Source organism: Dendrobates tinctorius, unplaced genomic scaffold (genome assembly GCF_039654945.1).
Source record: "Dendrobates tinctorius isolate UK_male_01 unplaced genomic scaffold, ASM3965494v1 ptg000004l, whole genome shotgun sequence".
Classification (NCBI taxonomy): domain Eukaryota; kingdom Metazoa; phylum Chordata; class Amphibia; order Anura; family Dendrobatidae; genus Dendrobates; species Dendrobates tinctorius.
In genome coordinates this window covers 39,596,486-39,615,986 of record NW_027361672.1, presented here as the reverse complement: position 1 = coordinate 39,615,986, position 19,501 = coordinate 39,596,486, and the positions used below count along the sequence as shown (strand labels likewise).

Below are 19,501 nucleotides of genomic sequence, written 5' to 3'. Positions count from 1 at the left end.
AAAAGTTTTCCTTTGTCTTTCCTTTGTATGAAGTGTTCAGATTTTGGTGAAAACGGAACACCAACCAGTTGTAACTGTCTTGCTGGTGAACCTGGTTTCCCTGGGTTTCCTGGATCAAAAGTAAGGACAAATCACGTCAGATGTGTGCACAAAAAAGAGACATTTTTAAGCTAAATGTATGGCTTATATTTTATAGGGTGAAAAAGGCAAACAAGGACCAGAAGGTTATATAGGAGCTTATGGCAGACAAGTAAGTTCTTGTTCATAGATATTTATAATATGGTAATGGTATAATGGAACTTTAAATAAAAACTTGGGGTGTTTATTAAAATGAGCAAACCTGAAAAATATCTTCTATGCTTCACTATAGGAAATTATTAACTTTCTTTTGTGACATTCGCTGAAAATTTTGTGCCAAGTTCATCAAAATGCACACGTGGTTCTTGAATTTTGCACAAAGTAAATAATTGTGTTTTTTTTTCTGTCTTTAAAAGGATTGTCCTACAAACAAAGTACATTTTTATTAAGAGATCTATTCTTATCACTTATAATAAGTGAGCATACAGATAAAATAGTGTTAGGCGTTGGGTTCCTGCAGCTGCACAGCGAAAATCCAGAGCTTTGCATTCAGCGGTCTCCCATTCTCCATCGACCGCAGAGGAGCCTGCTCAGCAGCCCCGTTGTTCCCGACGCTCTGCTCAGACCAGCTCTGTGGGTCTGGCTGTTGCTGCCACCTCTGCGCCAGCAATAGCAACTCCAGAGGCTAAGTCCTTCCGTCGCTCCACTGAGCATGCTCACGAGACGATCTCCCATTGGAGATCGGGAGTCACATGCACAGGTCCTTCTCTAGATCTGATTGGTCCATCTCAGGGATCTGGAAGCTTCCGGAAGGTCCCGGCTATAAAAGGTTTGCATGGCCGCTCGGCCATGCGCTAGTATAGACTCTAGTTGCTACCTGTGCGAATGATGATGGATGCATGGACTTGCAAATGACTCATTAAGATTCCCCTCCCTCTGATATTACGTGTGTGGATATGGAACTAGGGAGAGTCAGCGCCAGTCAGTGGCAAACTACAGGCCACAGTGCACATCATCCACGGTACTAGGGTCCCGACAGTGTGCCTGCTACAGGGCATTGTCGTACAGCGGCAGTGACTGTTGCCGCGCTGCAGTCAGCAGTACTTATTGGCGTCCGGTTGTGACGCCGCACGCACGGTAGGTCTAGAGGGACGCTGACCCTGTGTCTTGGGCCCATGTCCTGTGACCATATACCGTGCATGCATTCCGCTGAGTTCTTTGACGCCAACAGGCTCTGTCTTTGTATTTAACGCCTAGGCGTCTATGTGAAGTAACAGAGACCGCCCAGCGCACACCGGGTGACGTTCAACCCGTGTGCGTTATACCGCCATATTATGCGTCTGCTATTACATAGCAGCAGCGTAACACCTTCTGCACGGTGGACCCCGGGTGGCGAACGCATTTACTATTATTTATTATTTAGTGCGTTCTGCCGTCCCTAACAAAATAGTAGGGGCTTATAACTGCTGCTTTCGGAGGTAACACATTTCCTTGCCTGTTTTATCACAGGATTGAGTGTTTGTCGTTTCACCAGTCATGCGAGCTTGTCATAAATCAAGTCAGTGACATAAAAGCTCTGCTGCTGCTGCAGCTCCTATGTCACTGACTTGATTTATGATGAGCTCAGAGTGCTGGAGAGGCTGTAGAAATACTCACAAAAGGGAAATGTGTTGTCTCAGAAATCAGCAACTATGACAACCCTGCTTTATGTTCTGTATACTCACTTATCAGAAGTGACTTATTCTTCCCCCATGGCCAGGAGCTGTGGAATGTTCTGACCATAAACTGCGGCAGCTCTGCATGGTTGGAGTTGGACACAGCCTTTACACAGCACATAGCAGGGGGCACATTTATAAGATTATTTTAGCACAGGAATATGTTTTTAACACATTCAATTGTGGAGCTTATTTTATTACAAGATCTATTGATTAGCATGTACACTGTTTGTGGGACAATCCCTTTAACTAGTGCTGTGACTTTTTAGTGCAAAAAGTCTCATGTTTTGTTTTGTACAAAAATTGCTGGTGTGCATAGAGGTACAGGGGTCCATCATTATATGCAGGTACAGGTGTAATCATATATAAATAGATATGATATGATTCATGGTGAGGGGTGAAACAGTGACAGTGAAGTTTAAAATGAAGTCCCATATATTATAGGTTTTGATAGTAAAATAAATAATGTCTCTAATACAGCGCTAGGTCTGCTGTGTACCAGTGACTACAAGTGTTAAAGGAAACTTGTGCAACAATAGGAGTGTCATGAAATGTCAGGCATAACAAATAGTATAATAGCGGAAAATAAAGCTGTCTTGGATTGGACATGTTGGATTTCAACATGCCCTGTCTTTGTGAGGTGTCTTTAGCAAAGATGCTAAAATGATACCCAAATACATGGGCACAAATGACCCACACATGGTTAATTTAAAAGACATATTAAATAACTATGATACATAGTGAGAAAGATGTCTTACTGCCTACTTGAATCTTGTTTCTAGGGATATAAAGGTTCTAGAGGAGCACAAGGAAGAAGAGGTGATACAGGACTCAGGGTATGTATTCCAAGCCCAGTATACCAGTACGGTTTATACTTTGTACACATTCCTAATTTTCTCCTATCAGGGATAATTTAATATTTTTATTATTATTTTGGTCATAATCTCAATATAGCAGCATCTTCAGCCCATTGTACAGTACACTATGTGATAGGAGACAAGCCTGGACTCTTACCAGATCGTATTCTTCAATGTCCTACATGCTTTTGGCTTCAAAACCCACAGTGGGGCTTATCAGTATGAAATAGTAGGTGACTTCCATAGGAGCTACATTTAGAGTTGTCCCCTATTAGACGTAACATTCAGCCCATCTTTCCGCTTGGATATTTGTTTGAGAACATGTCTCTATAATAAATGCATAAAAGAACATCTTTTCTTAGGACTCAGAGTGATATCATTCCTCCATTATATTTATGTATAGGTGCATAAATAGACATCTAGTTACCTCACTTCTATTCACACGGTGTGTGTGTACAGAGTCTAAAGTCTTGTTCAGACTCCAGTCATTTTTTTCATACCCATAATAGAAGACCAATTTTTGTCAGAGCGCAGGATCAGATTTTTTTCAAGTGTGTCGTCATTGTCAGTTTTTCTTGTATGCAAAAAAATAAACCGATGACAGTTTCCAAGCTTCTCCTATCAAAGAAGCATGAAAAACGGACTGCACTAGTATATACTGTAACTAAGATGCCATCAGTGAAATGTCTCATTTTGTCACAAATCCATAGACATGGATGGGAGAGCTTAATCCATAGGTAGAATAAAAATGGACATGTTTCCATTTTGTTTTGCGCGCCACTTAGGCTACTTTCACACTTGTGTTTTTTTGCGCTGCGCACTGTGCGCAGTGCAAGCGCACATGAAAACGCATCATGCGTTTGTGTGCATTTTTTTGCGGTTTTAAGCATGCTTTTTTTGCGCTGACGTGCGCATTACCATGCGCAAGTCAGTTCACCCATAGACTATAATGGGTGTTTGGGTGAAAAAAAAAAACCACATTGCGTGCACATGTGTTTTTTTGGGACAAGTCGGACGCACAAAAAATGCAACAGGATGCATTTTGTGCGCCCGAGCGTACACTACAAAAAAACGCATGAACATACAAACGCGTGCAAACGCATGTGTATGCGCACCCATGTAAAGTATAGGAAAAAATAACGCATGCGTTTTTTTGCGCAAAAAACAAGCTAAAAAAACGCAAGTGTGAAACCAGCCTTAGCTTGCTAGCAGTGACGTTATTCATGGCTGTATGTTGGTCCACAAACAACAACAAAAAAAAAAACGAAACATGGACATGTAAACAACAATGTAGACTATAATGAGTACATGTTCTATGGTGAAAAACAAATGCATGAAAAACCAAATGTCTGAATGATCCCAGAACATTAAATTCTAATTGTACAAAGAGGAGAGCTGACAGCTAGTTTTTAATCATTTCAAGACTGGGTTATTTCACCCCGTTCCTGGTCATTACATGTTCATTTCTTTTTGTACATACGGTTATAAGATATCTACATTTTTTTCCTCGTTCGTGTATTCAAATTATATTAACCTATTTCATGATACATGTTGCATAATATTTCTGTTATTTTTATATTAAGATTTTATATCCATTTTTTATATTACTGACATTTTTAATTTTTCTGCCGACATCTGGGATAAATGTACAGAAAAAAAGGAAATACCTGTCTGTTATTCCCATTTTCTTTTTTACAGCCCAAAAATAACCACTAATATACATTTTAAATTGTTTTCCCTTTTGGCATAACAATGTATTTTATATATTAAACAAATACTCCTCAGCATCATATTTGCAACAACAAGATGGAAAAGTAGTGGAATTATGAAAATCACAGGATTGATAGACATATTGTTGGTGAGTGTAAGGGCCCCGTCACACATAGCAACGCACCAGCAATCCCGACAACGATATGACCTTGTCAGGATCGCTGGTGTGCCGCTACATGATCACTGGTGAGCTGCCAAACAGGCAGCTTCACCAGCGATCAGCACCAGCGACACGGGGGTAACAAGCGAAGCACGTCGCTTAGTTACCCACTGTGTACCTTAGTTACCAGCGCACTGGTGCAGGGAGCTGGTAACCAAGGTACACATCGGGTTTCTAAGTGGCGTGCGGCACTTAGAAACCTGATGTGTACCTTGGTTACCAGCTCCCTGCACCAGCGCGCTGCTAACTAAGGTACACATTGGGTTTCTAGGCATTGCACGCCGCTTAGAAACCCTGTGTTTACCTTAGTTACCAGCGCCAGCTCACTGATCGCTGGTCTCCCGCCTGTCACACGCAGCGATGTGTGCTGGCCAACGGGAGACCAGCAATCAAAAAAATGTCCTGGCCATTCCAGGACTATCAGCGATAACCGGCAGGGGGGCCGCTCGCTGGTCAGTGTCACACACAGCGATCTCGCTGGTGAGATCGCTGTTGCGTCACAAAACTTGTGACTCAGCAGCGATCTCGCTAGTGAGATCGCTATGTGTGACGGGGGCGTAAGTGATGAAAAAATGGAAACCAGAAAGGACATCCAGGGAATGGTGCTGTCTTTGCCACCAAGTGAGATCAAGGTGCAGGAACTTCAGATTGCTTGGAAGTAAAATTTATTCACACTGATGTAAAACAATTAAAACTACATACATAACTTGTTTTATGTTTATTTTTAAATAGAGAGCAATGCAGGAGAAATGACTCCTCCTCTTCCTTTTTTGTAACCCCTCCCTATCTCACTCTGGAAAAGGGCTATATAAGAAGGGTCAAATTCATTTTCTCAATTTACCGGAAGAAGGCTTCACAGCCAAAACACTCTATGTATATAGTTTTGATTGTTTTATATCAGTGTGAATAAATTTTACTTCCAAGAATCTGAAGTTCCTACACCATGATCTCATTTGGTGGCAAAGACAGCGCCATTCTTTGGATCTCCTTTCTGGCATTCACGATGTGGGATACTTCTGTCCAAGGGTCCAATCTCACCCTACCAGGTCGGCAGGAGTCTTTTGCAAAATTATCCATCAAGAGGGAGTTGGTGCCTCTAATTTGGACAACCACATCCGGTGAACAATTTCTCATACTCAGATTATACTACTCAATGATACTCAATTTTCAAATCCTCTTGATTTATTCAGTATTATGTATGAGCGCCACATGCAGAAATACATGCATTTGTATGTGTTAGCATGCTATCAATGGGGTTATGAATGGTTGTCTGAGGAATGTTCCACCACGCTGATTGCACTAGGGCACAAAATTCATCAAGAACCACTGCTGGCAGCTTGCTTTGCAATTGTTGTCCAATAGTGTCCCAAATGTGCACAATGGGACACAATTCCGAAGATGCGGAATGCCATGGAAGCACATTTAGACCATGCAGGCTGCTTGTAAGGAGGAAGACCGGGCTGCAGGTACCTCTCTTGTGCGGGGTCCGAAGCTGTCAGGGTTGCCTCCTCTGTTGTCCGGGGGAAAGAATAAAAGACCGGACAAATCTCCTGACCCGGAAACAGGGGGCCGTGACAAAGCAGCAGCGCGCGCGGAAGCAGTCAGTTGTGACGCCAACCAGCAGCAGCACGCAGACAGGCGAGTAGTGCGCTCCATTCCCCGAGTACCAGCACCGCAATGATTGGTCCCCGCCGTTTGCAGTGGAACCATTGCGCAGAGAGGTGCCGTGCACTCAGTAACTGCCAGAGATAGAGGTGCTGTGCACTCAGTAACTGCCAGAGATAGAGGTGCCGTGCGCCCACTGACTGTGAGTACTGCACACATGCAGAGCCAACTACCAGACAGACTTTTGTGGCCTTCCCTGACATTTGCTTTACAGCCATTCACGTTTGACTCTGGGAGTGCTGTGGCTTTGTTTGCTTCGGCCGCACGTATTCATGGACTAGGGGCTCAGTGGAAGGTACTGGACACCGACTGCTGCCGCCAGAAGACAGACCATCTTGTAAAGGACCTCCCTTTGGACATCGTTTCAGCCTTTGCTGACGCTGCAACTCCCTGCGGGATCATCTGCCGTGGAGGAGTACAAAGGAAATGATAAGTTCTTTCTAAAAAGACTGTTCTTATTCTGCACTTATTGTTCTGCACATTTCCCCATTAACCATTTGTCTTCCTGCGAGGAGTTAATCCCTTGTTAAATTAAATTGTTAAATTTGTTAACCCTTGCTCTGACTTCTGTCTGTCACTGCATCCCGCAACCTGCTAACATGATCACAGTAGCACGAGCAACATGTGGCCCAAAATTGTCATTTTGAAAGATGGCTCCTGGGACTCTTTTGTGAAATGGCCATATCACTGGTTCCATGAACAGATCAATGTAATACTGAGCTGTTAGTGTACCTGCAATGACAACTAAAGGGATCCAGCCACCTTACATTAGGCCACCCCATACCATAATCCCAGGAGAAGGACCGTTGTGATTCCCTAGTGTTCCAGGAGCTGTGCATCATACAACCATGAATAACCTCATTCCTAGCAAGCCAAGTGCTGTAAGTGTGGGTATTTCTGCATGTGATGTTCATACTCAATACTGATCATATAATCCCTAGGATAGGAGGAAGATGCGCTGACAGGGCTTCCTAAACCGTATACACACCACTGAACAAGAGATGGATACAGTATTTGGGAATGCAGAGATGGCAATAAACCATCTCTGCCTTCTCTATAAGGAGTCTGGCTATCTCTCACCGCTAACTCCGCAGCAGGATCTCTGTGCAGCTGTTTATTCTGTACTGACATTCTAAAACATCTTTGCACAGTCATGTGCAGATCGGCCTGCCGTTTTTATGATATTATGTAATCTGCAAGTAGTTAACTTGACCAGTATAACTCGACTGATTAAGATAAAATCTTAACCTACACGTGAGTGAGTACAGGATACGTCAATTGTAATAAATGTACTCATTTTACTATTGTTTGCATTTTAAAACAGGGAGACCCTGGTGCAGATGGCTCTGAAGGTGGATCTGGATTTCCAGGAGAAATTGTAAGGCCTTACTTTTATTTACAGGAAGTGAATTTGAATAATATGTACGGTACATATACATATATAAATTGAAAGTAAAATGTTTCAGTTTTACTGCCATTGTTCTTTTCTGATAAAATATTTAGACATTTTTGCATCAATATGTTGTCTACCGTTTATTTTGTAGATTGTTAATGTGGTGGACTTTGTCTATAAGATTTTTTTCCCATTTTTATTTACATTTTTTGTATATAAATGTTTGTTTGAAGGTATTTGGATTAATTTAGTGGATAAGGTTAAAGTTATACAAGCAGATCCATCCTGGAACTATTGTGTGGCATTCATATACATTCTTAAGAAAGCAAATGGCCCACATTATAAATATTTTTATTTATTTTTGCTTTACTTAATTAACTAAGTTACTGTGGTTTTGGAGAGGATACCCTCCTCTTATCTTCCCACCATGGTATCAACACCCAACCAACAAATAAAGTAGCACTCTGTAGCGCCATAGTATGCAAACATGAAATAGGAAACTTGAATTGCATTCCTGCACTAGAAAATATGAAAAATTGAGGATACTTAGCGCATAAATTGGCCAATTCATGTGTACCCGGCAGCAACGATAAGGCGATTCTCATTACTGGGAACCTGCCTAATGTGAATCCTCTCTTATACTAAAGTCAACATGTCTATGGGAAGATAGGATCCTGCTATAATTAAAAATGCCTGAGGCTTAGGGGCAGAGTGCTCAGTCAGAGAGCCAAGGTATGCAAATATCAAAAGACTGTTCCTCACTTCCAAACAAAAATCAGGTGTGAACAGGTGCTTGCTAAGAGTATCAATACCAATGATACTAGTGCAGTGATGTGTACAATTATTCATGTATCTGTGTTTTTCTTCATGTTCTAGGGATTTGTTGGTATTCCTGGAGAAAGTGGTATAAAAGGCATACCAGGAAATAAGGTAAAAAACAAACCCAAGTTACAAAGACTCAAAAATAAAAAGCTCCCTTGAGTTCAGATCTGGTATGATTTAGAAATAAAAGATTAAATTGCCCGTACTGGTTCATAGAATTATAGCATGTCAGAGTTGGAAGGGACCTCAATGCAGCATTCACTAAACCATCTCAGACAGATGTCTGTCCAGCCTCTGTTTGAAGATTTCCATTGAAGGAGAACTCGTCACCTTTGGTGGTAGCCTGGTCCACTCACTGATCACCCTCACTGTCAAAAAGTTTTTTCTAATATTTAATCTGCATCTTCTCCCTTTGTTTCATTCCATTGCTTCTCATTTTTCCATGAGCAAATAAGAATAATGAAGATCCCTCTACACTGTGACATCCCTTCAGATATTTGTAGAAAGCTATTGTCTCCTCATAGCCTTCTTTAAACATTCCCAGATCCTTTAACCATTCCTCATAGGACATACTTTGCAATCCGCTTACCATCCTGGTAGCTCTTCTCTGAATTGCTCCAGTTTTTCAATGTCTTTTTTAAAATGTGGTGCCCAGAACTGGACACCGTATTGCAGATGCAGCCTGACCATGGAGGCGTAGAGGCGGATAATTACTTCATGTGATCTAGACTCTATGCTTCTCTTAGTACATCCCAGAACTGTGTTTGACATTTTTGCTGCTGCATCACACTGTTGATTCATGTGCAGTCTGTGATCTATTAGTATACCCAAGTCTTTTTCATATGTGCTGTTGCTTAGTTCTATTCCTACCATTCTGTAGATGTAATTTTCGTTTTTCTTGCTCAGATGTAGAATCTTGCATTTCTCCCTGTTTAATACCACTCTATTAGTCACTGCCTATTGTTCAAGCTTATCTACATCCTTCTGGCTAGAGATTATGCCATTTCCTTTGCTATCTCTTTCAGTACCATAGGATGTAATTCATATGGACCAGATAATTTAAATTATTTTAAATTAGCTAAGTGTTCCTTCATTATCTCTCTGTTTACATATAGTGTGGATTCTTTTATTCCTAATGGCACCGTGAAGATCAATTGATGTTACAATACCTTTCTTAGAGAATACAGATGCAAAATAGGAATTTAAAAGTTCGTGCTTCTCCACCTCATTTTTGACCACTTCACCCTTTTCGTTCTGTAAAAATACTATAGCATCTTTTGCTTTTGACATACCCCAAACAATCCATTTTTAATTCTCTTGGTCTCCCTTGCAAGCCTCACTTCATTACTGGCTTTCTTAAGATCAGGATGTAACTGCTTCTAAATGGTTAATCTAAGTATTTCACTAGATACTGTACACACATTGCCAACAACAGAGGGAATGAAGAGAGATCTGTCAGAAGTTCTACATTTTTTACTCGGTTGCTTTTTTCCTTAGAGGTATGTTTTTCATTCTGCCCCTTCTCAGACAGCCATGATTTTCACTCCATACATTGTGAAAAAGATGTATGACTCAAACTGCAATGTTTTAACATGGATGAATACATCCGTAAAATAAAATGTCCTCTGTTAGGCACTTTAGTTATTTGCTTTAAAAACATGAAACCCAGCAAAAAGACGAAAAGATTTAAATGTCCAGTGTGTAGAATTTATATTCTCCTTCAACATGCAAAATTGCTTTGGAGCTACAATAGGACTGCAACAAACCCTGAAACCCTACACATTTATAATACCGAAACAAAACCTTTAAGAAAATGATAGGGTCTCAAATTTAATTACTGTATACACTCACTGGCCACTTTATTAGGTACACCTGTCCAACTGTGTGTTAAGACTTAATTTCTAATCAGCCAATCACATGGCGGCAACTCAGTGCATTTAGGCATGTAGACATGGTCAAGACAATCTCCTGCAGTTCAAACCGAGCATCAGTATGGGGAAGAAAGGTGATTTGAGTGCCTTTGAACGTGGCATGATTGTTGGTGCCAGAAGGGCTGGTCTGAGAATTTCAGAAACTGCTGATCTACTGGGATTTTCACGCACAACCATCTCTAGGGTTTACAGAGAATGGTCCGAAAAAGAAAAAAAATCCAGTGAGCGGCAGTTCTGTGGCCGGAAATGCCATGTTGATGCCAGAGGTCAGAGGAGAATGGGCAGACTGGTTCGAGCTGATAGAAAGGCAACAGTGACTCAAATTGCCACCCGTTACAACCAAGGTAGGCAGAAGAGCATCTCTGAACGCACAGTGCGTCGAACTTTGAGGCAGATGGGCTACAGCAGCAGAAGACCACACTGGGTACCACTCCTCTCAGCTAAGAACAGGAAACTGAGGCTACAATTTGCACAAGCTCATCGAAATTGGACAGTAGAAGATTGGAAAAACGTTGCCTGGTCTGATGAGTCTCGATTTCTGCTGCGACATTCGGATGGTAGGGTCAGAATTTGGCGTAAACAACATGAAGGCATGGATCCATCCTGCCTTGTATCAACGGTTCAGGCTGGTGGTGGTGGTGTCATGGTGTGGGGAATTTTTTCTGGGCACTCTTTGGGCCCCTTGGTACCAATTGAGCATCGTTGCAACGCCACAGCCTACCTGAGTATTGTTGCTGACCATGTCCATCCCTTTATGACCACAATGTACCCAACATCTGATGGCTACTTTCAGCAGGATAATGCGCCATGTCATAAAGCTCGAATCATCTCAGATTGGTTTCTTGAACATGACAATGAGTTCACTGTACTCAAATGGCCTCCTCAGTCACCAGATCTCAATCCAATAGAGCATCTTTGGGATGTGGTGGAACGGGAGATTCGCATCAGGGATGTGCAGCCGACAAATCTGCGCCAACTGTGTGATGCCATCATGTCAATATGGTCCAAAATCTCTGAGGAATGCTTCCAGCACCTTGTTGAATCTCTGCCACGAAGAATTGAGGCAGTTCTGAAGGCAAAAGGGGGTCCAACCCCTTACTAGCATGGTGTACCTAATAAAGTGGCCAGTGAGTGTATACTCGTGTGTAAGCCGACCCATGTATAAGCCGACCCCCCCCAATTTTGCCACAAAAAACTGGGAAAACGTATTGACTCGCATATAAGCCTAGGATGGAAAATGCAGCAGCTACTGGTAAATTTCAAAAATAAAAATAGATACAAATACAATTAATTGAGACATCAGTAGGTTAAATGTTTTTGAATATCCATATTGAATCGGGAGCCACATATAATGCTCCATACAGTTCATGATGGCCCCATAAGATGCTCCATACAAAATACACCCCTTATATTGCTGCACAAATGTTAATAATGGCCCCTTAAGATGCTCCATAGAATAATATGCCCCATATGCTGCTCCATAAAGGTTATAGACCCATAAGATATTCCATAGATTATGCCCCATATGCTGCCCCATAAATTGCTCCATAGATTATTTGTTATAAGATGCTCCATAGATTATACCCCCATAAGATGCTCGATAGTTTATACCTCATATGCTGCTCCATAGATTGTGCCCCCATAAGATGCTCCATAGTTTATGCCCCCATATGCTGCTCCATAGATTATGTCTCCATATGCTGCCTCATAAGATGCTTCATAGATTATGCCCCCATATGCTGCCCCATAAGATGCTCCATATATTATGCCCCATAAAATGCTCCATAGATTATGCCCTCATAAGATGCTCCATAGTTTATGCCCCATATGCAGCTCCATAGATTATGCCCCCATATACTGCCCCATAAGATGTTCCATAGATTATGCCCCCATAAAATGCTCCATAGGTTATGCCCCATAAGATGCTCCATATATTTTGCCCCCATAAGATCCTCCATATATTATGCCCCCATAAAATGCCCTATAGTTTATGCCCCCATATGCTGCTACATAGATTATGGCCCCATATGCTGCTCCATTGATTATGCCCCCATAAAATGCTCCATAGACTATGCCTCATAAGATGCTCCATAGTTTATGCCCCTATGAGATGCTCCATAGATTATGCCCCCATATGCTGCTGCTGCCGCAAAAAAATGACAATCGCCTCTTGTTGCTGGGGGCCAGGTGCCGGTGTCACCGCTGGCTCAGGACCTCAGCACTGGTGATATTCACCTGTCACCGGTCCATCTCAGGGCGTTGCTGTGTCTTCCGGGTCCCTCTGTCAGTGACTGTTCAGGCAGAGGGCGTGACGCGCACTGACTACATCACCGTGCCCTCTGACCTGAACGTCACAGAGGACGCGGTGGACAGAGCAGCGCACAGAGATGGAGCGGGGACAGGTGAATATTGCATATACTTACCCCCTCCTGGCGTGGTCTCTGCAGCCCCGCTTCTCCCGATCTCCCTTACTACTTTCAGCGGTCACGTGGTACCGCTCATTAAAGTCATCAATATGCGCATATTCATGACTTTAATGAGCGGTATCACATGACCGCTGAAGAAAGGCGCCTGAGACCGGGAGAAGCAGGGGGGCTGCAGAGACTGTGCCAGGGGGGTCAGTATGATCTGACACCCCCGCTCCTCCTCCCCCGCTGACACCCCAGTATATGACTCGCATATAAGCTGAGAGGGGGACTTTCAGCCCAAAAAAATGGGCTGAAAATCTCAGCTTATACGTGAGTATATATGGTAAACACCAGAAAAAGAAAAGACCTTTAAAAAGATGAAGATGCAAAAAGTATGCAGAAATTTGCAACCAGTGTATAGTAACTTAACAGAAATTATTTCTGTCTAGAGAAGCCCTGTAAATCGCTCTATCTGCATACAGCCTGGGCAGTGTGCAATAATTCACTGTGCACTTTTTCTCGCAGCCATAAGTATTATTCTTTGTGATCATACACTGTTCTACCCCCATTATTTTCACTTTGAGGGGATCTCTGATCATGAATCTGAGCTGTATATCTCCTTAAAAAATCTGTACTTACTATGAGATAATTTTTTCTCTATTTTTTTTCAGACCCTGAGTCTGTTAATCTGGGTACCTTTTTGCATGTTCTTTATGTGTGTATTTTTTGTATAACCTTAGTGTATAGTATGAGGAGGGTGCAATAGGGCTTCTTAGGGCTATCGACATTGAGCGGGGGCGTTATCACGTCTACAACTAGGGTGCCAACCTCCGCTGGCAGGGTAATTTACAGTGCTTCTCTAGGGAGAGATTAGTTACTGTTAAGTTACTATACTTTTCTGCACCTTCATCTTTTTTTGATTTTTGATCTTTTAAACAAACTAACAAAAGCCAATTTTTAGAAGTCTTTTCTTTTTCTGGTGTTTAATTACATTTATAATACCCAGTGCTATCAAATAGGCATTCTCAAATTTCTTAGCAATAATTCCTTTTGCTATTTTTTTTTTTTTTTTAGTGAAAACTAAAAGTTCATATTTATAACATCTCAAACTATTACAATGAAAAGATAAATGAAATAATTGAATAAGATTTACAAAAAGAATGTTCTTATTTTTGTTAAGATGGAACTGTGGAATTAATGAAGCAGAAATATTAGCTGTCATTTATCACATCTTCACATAATAAGGGGTATGGGCATGTAATCACACAAGTCAGTAATCATCAATCAAAGCCTATTAGCAGAAAAAGGAAGATTCAAAACAAGAAAAGAAGTGAATTAAAAACTCCAAAACATACATTTCCTTAAAAACCAAAGGTTCTATTATTTTTGCTTTAACATTTTTATTGTTTTTTTTTTAATAAATAAAAAAATATATTTTCAAATAAATGCAAACATGCCAAATAATATTGTAATACTAATAAGGCCAAAATGAAAGAGTAACCTTTGTATTACGTTCAAACCAAGAGAAGAAAGAAGCTATTTTTGGATGACCTATCTTACATAGTTTCTTATTTTCACGTGTATTATTGAGTTATGAAATAAAAATTATAAAAAACTGTTAAATGTAAAGCAGTACGTATGTAAAGACTAAATGGAATGCCGTCCTAATTAATTATCAACTAAACATTTTTTTTTGACCCCAGCGTTTATTTGTGATAATAAAGTTAAGCATACAATTTAATAAACTAGTAGACTCAGTTTACCATTTTTAAAGGATATTTGTAAAAAAAAAAAATGAAAAAAGAGATGTGAAAAGGGAATTAAAATAAATTTAGGATCAGTCAGAAAACCTAGCTTATAAGTCTTAATCCTCAATTCTTCAGATTCAAGGAAGGAATTTTTATGGATTAAACATGCGCTACCAGACCATCACTCCTCACAAGTTGTGTAGTTAATACATTTATTTCCCTACGCGTTTCAAAGTTAAAAACTTCTTCCTCAGGGGATGATATATATCATCCCCTGAGGAAGAAGTTTTTAACTTTGAAACGCGTAGGGAAATAAATGTATTAACTACACAACTTGTGAGGAGTGATGGTCTGGTAGCGCACGTTTAATCCATAAAAATTCCTTCCTTGAATCTGAAGATTTATGGCCACGGCGTGGTCATTTGGATGTGCAGCAAGCTGACCTTGTTCCTTTATGCCTGTTACTCTCCTGCAGAGGGCGAGTATAAACCATTGACTTATATCTGTGTTTTCTCGGGTAAGACCCTATTACGCTCTTTTTCTTTCAGTTTCTACTAATCCTCAATTCTTGGCAGACTAGCCTGGACACCTATGAGTCTAAACTTTATCCACCGCAGAGTGATTAAGAATGTTCTAGATTAGAGAAGTGTCCTGCATGTTCTTATGTGGTACTTGGAGGGCTTTGGTTAGGATTAGATGTGTGGGGGGTCTCAAAACAGGGTAAATCTAGAATTCATTGTAATATTTAGAATTTAGCTTGCCAGTTTAGCATAATGTTGTATAAGTACAAAAAGTAAATATATATGGTTAAAATCTTATAAGTGCAGCATACATGAAAGAATTAGACAAGAAAATGCAATATTATTAAAAAAATTAACCCACCTCATTTTTTTAGTTCTTACTTTTTAGAGGTGCACCGAAAATTGAAAGTAGGGACTTGATTGGTCACTTAGGGCAGTTTTCGCCTCAATTTATTAACAAATGTTTTAAAATTTTATACAAATAAAAAAATTGAGTCCTCCTATGCAATCAAGGACTGACAAAGAGACTAAACCGATGACTTTTGTATGTTACAGGGTGAACCGGGACTGCTAGGGCCACAAGGAGAAGTCGGTGAGAATGGAGAGCAGGTGAGTAAAAAGAATACAGTCTTCTTTGAGGGCAAATAAATATCCCACCCTCAATTACATGTCTCAATTGCATGTATTGATGAGGAATAATACTTTAATAATTCTAATAGGAAGAAACAGAAAGAAGGAAGCACTTTCACTACCATATCTCTGTGCTCTGTAGAAGTTCACTGAAACCAACAATTATGATATGTCTTTAAAAATTACACAAAGAGGTTGTCCTAAGTGGAATACCTTTGCCCAAAATGAAGCCCCCTGATTGAAGTCTCAAGTATAGAGGATATGTACAAGGGGTTTCCTTGATGAGTCAACCCTTATAATGTGATCTACAAGTATATAGGAACTGATGGGGAATACTAGTCTGGAATATTGGGCACACATTATACTGACCTAGAGCAGGTTGCTTCTGTCATGTTTCTCTGCTAGTCACTTCCAATTAAAAGTGGCAGAAAATTTTAATAAAGTATACAAAATGAAGCTTGATAGCCAAATCAACTTTTCACCAAAGAAAATTGTTCTCGTTGCTGGAAAAAGTAACAAAGCCTCTTGAAAATGACATGTTCCTAGTGAATGCCACCTTTATCAAACCAGAAAGCTGGTGTAAATTCACCGATAAAACTAGCCAGTGTATTTCTTTATAGACACTTAATGTTTTGTGCAGATTAAGTCACTTTTTAGAATCCCCAAAATTTCAAGCTGATATCAGTTTTCTCCTTGTTGGAAATTTTTCATCTGTTTTTTCATACATCGTAATGGTCATTTCATTGCTTAGGTCTCCTGCTTTGCTAATTTTAGTCTTCAATTTTGCTAATAAAGTATGTACTTAATGAACTCTTTGTTCTAGGGTGCCATTGGAAAGATAGGTAGTACTGGTATAAGTGGAGCTCGTGGGGAAAAGGTAAGCTGATGTGGTGTTTCATATGTTAACAACCTATTCTGTTCACAGAAAATAAACCTGTAAAAATGTTTACATAATTTTGCATCTTAGTGGAATCCTTTATTGTTTAAGACATATTTAACCCCTTTCTGACATATGGCGTACTATCCCGTCCTTGTGCCCTGGGCCTTAATGCCCATGGATGGGATAGTACGTCATCATCGATCAGCGGCGCTCACGGAGGGAGCACGGCTGATCTCAGCCGGGTGTCAGCTGTGCAATAGCGCGATTAAAAATATGGATATAAATAAACATGGTACCACTGAAAACGTCATCTTGTCCCGCAAAAAAGAGCCACCATACAGCGTCATCAGCTAAAGAATAAAAAAGTTATAGCTCACAGAATAAAGCGATGCAAAAATAATTACTTTTTACATAAAATTGTTTCTTTTGTATAAAAGTGCCAAAACATAAAAAATGATATAAATGAGGTATCGCTGTAATCATACTAACTTGACAAATAAAACTGATTTATCAATTTTACCACACGTGGAATGGTATAAACGCCCCCCCAAAAGAAATTCATTAATTGCTGGTTTTTGTTCATTCTGTGCCCCAAAAATCAGAATAAAAATCTATCAAAAAATGTCATGTGCTCGAAAATGGTACCAATAAAAACGTCAATTCATCCCACAAAAAATAAGACCTAACATGACTGTCGGAAAAAATATGGAAAAATTATAGCTCTCAAAATGTGATGATGCAAAAACTATTTTTTGCAATAAAAAGCGTCTTTTGGCGTGTGACAGCTGCAGAACATAAAAACCCGCTATAAATAGTAAATCAAACACCCCTTTATCACCCCCTTAGTTTGGGAAAAATAATAAAATAAAAAAATGTATTTATTTCCATTTTCCCGTTAGGGTTGGGGCTAAAGTTAGGGTTAGGGTAGGGGCTAAAGTTAGGGTTGAGATTAGGGGTGTGTTGGGGTTAGGGTTGGAGTTAGAACTGGGGGGTTTCCACTGTTCAGGCACATTAGGGCTCTCCAAACACGACATGGCGTCCGATCTCAATTGCAGCCAATTTTGCGCTGAAAAAGTCAAACTGTGCTCCTTCCCTTCCGAGCTCTGCCATGCACCCAAACAGTGGTTTACCCCCACATATGGGTTATCCACATACTCAGGACAAATTGCACAATAACTTTTGGGGTCCTGATTCCCTTGCGAAAAAAAAAAATTGGGGGTGAAAAGATCATTTTTGTGGAAAAAATATGATTTTTTAATTTTACGGCTGTAGGTTATAAACTTCTGTGAAGCACTTGGGGGTTTAAAGTTCTCACCACACATTTAGATAAGTTCATTGGGGGGTATAGTTTCCAAAATGTGGTCACTTGTGAGGAGATCCCACTGTTTAGGCACATCTGGGGCTCTCCAAACGCGACATGGTATCCGATCTCCATTCCAGCCAATTTTGCGTTGAAAAAGTCAAACGGCGCTTCTTTCCTTCTGTGCTCTGACTTGTGCCGAAACAGGGGTTCCCCCCACATATGGGATATAAGCGTACTGAAGACACATTGCATAATAACTTTTGGGTTCCAATTTCTCCTGTTACCCTTGGTAATATAAAAAAAATTGGACCTAATAATTTTTTTGTGAAAAAAGTTAAATGTTCATTATTTTTAAACATTCAAAAAATTCCTGTGAAGCACGTGAAGGGTTAATAAACTTCTTGAATGTGGTTTTGAACACTTTGGTGTCACTTTTAGCTATTTTCTCTCATACAGACCCCTCAAAGTGACTTCAAATGTGATGTGGTCCCTAAAAAAAAATGGTGTTGTAAAATTGAGAAATCGCTGGTCAACTTTTAACCATCTGGGGCTCTCCAAACGCGACATGGTATCCGATCTCAATTCCAGCCAATTTTGCGTTGAAAAAGTCAAACGGCGCTTCTTTCCTTCTGTGCTCTGACTTGCGCCGAAACATGGGTTCCCCCCACATATGGGATATAAGCGTACTGAAGACACATTGCATAATAACTTTTGGGTTCCAATTTCTCCTGTTACCCTTGGTAATATAAAAAAAATTGGACCTAATAATTTTTTTGTGAAAAAAGTTAAATGGTCATTATTTTTAAACATTCAAAAAATTCCTGTGAAGCACGTGAAGGGTTAATAAACTTCTTGAATGTGGTTTTGAACACCTTGGTGTCACTTTTAGCTATTTTCTATCATATAGACCCCTCAAAGTGACTTCAAATGTGATGTGGTCCCTAAAAAAAATGGTGTTGTAAAAATGAGAAATCGCTGGTCAACTTTTAACCCTTATAACTTCCTAACAAAAAAAACATTTTGGTTCCAAAATTATGCTGATGTAAAGTAAACATGTGGGAAATGTTAATTATTTTTTGTGCCAATCTCTGTGATTTAAGGGCATACAATATGTCATGAGAAAATTTGTCAGAATCACCAAGATTCCATGGAAGTGCTCCAGAGTTATTAAATCATAAAGGGACAGTGGTCAGAATTGTAAAAATTGGCCCGGTCATTAATGTGCAAACCACCCTTTGGGATTAAGGGGTTAAAGTCACCAGAGTTTAACTTTCAAAATTTAAAATACAATTGTCAAAAATTTCAATCCCAGCACGAGTTTATAAATGGCTGACAGATCACTACAAGACAGAGTGTGCTATGTGCTCAGGTACAGTCCACAGACAGAAATCTGTCTTCAAGGGGTTGTTCATCACTGGACTACTTTTTTTTATAGCTCCAGTCTGCTGCACAAAATGAAAAAAAAAAAACACTTACTGTCACGTGGTTACCATGACAGTGTGGAGCCTGAAGAACACAGCATCTGATTGCTCCTACTCCAGCGCTGAGAAGCATTTATTCATATTAAATGTGCTTATTTCTTCTGGCAGAACAGGGGTTAATCATCCATATTGGAAATCC

General features: G+C 40.2%; 1 protein-coding gene across 1 annotated transcript in view; it reads left to right on the top strand.

The window, feature by feature from the left end:
• The window catches only part of LOC141083415 (uncharacterized), a 71,880-nt gene that overhangs the window by 7,287 nt on the left and 45,092 nt on the right, over nt 1–19,501 (top strand). The window contains exons 4-10 of the mRNA XM_073567662.1: nt 34–120; nt 197–250; nt 2,576–2,629; nt 7,570–7,623; nt 8,515–8,568; nt 15,624–15,677; nt 16,522–16,575. Of these exons, the coding sequence (XP_073423763.1) occupies nt 34–120; nt 197–250; nt 2,576–2,629; nt 7,570–7,623; nt 8,515–8,568; nt 15,624–15,677; nt 16,522–16,575 (411 nt within the window). The remainder of the gene's footprint in view (nt 1–33; nt 121–196; nt 251–2,575; nt 2,630–7,569; nt 7,624–8,514; nt 8,569–15,623; nt 15,678–16,521; nt 16,576–19,501) is intronic.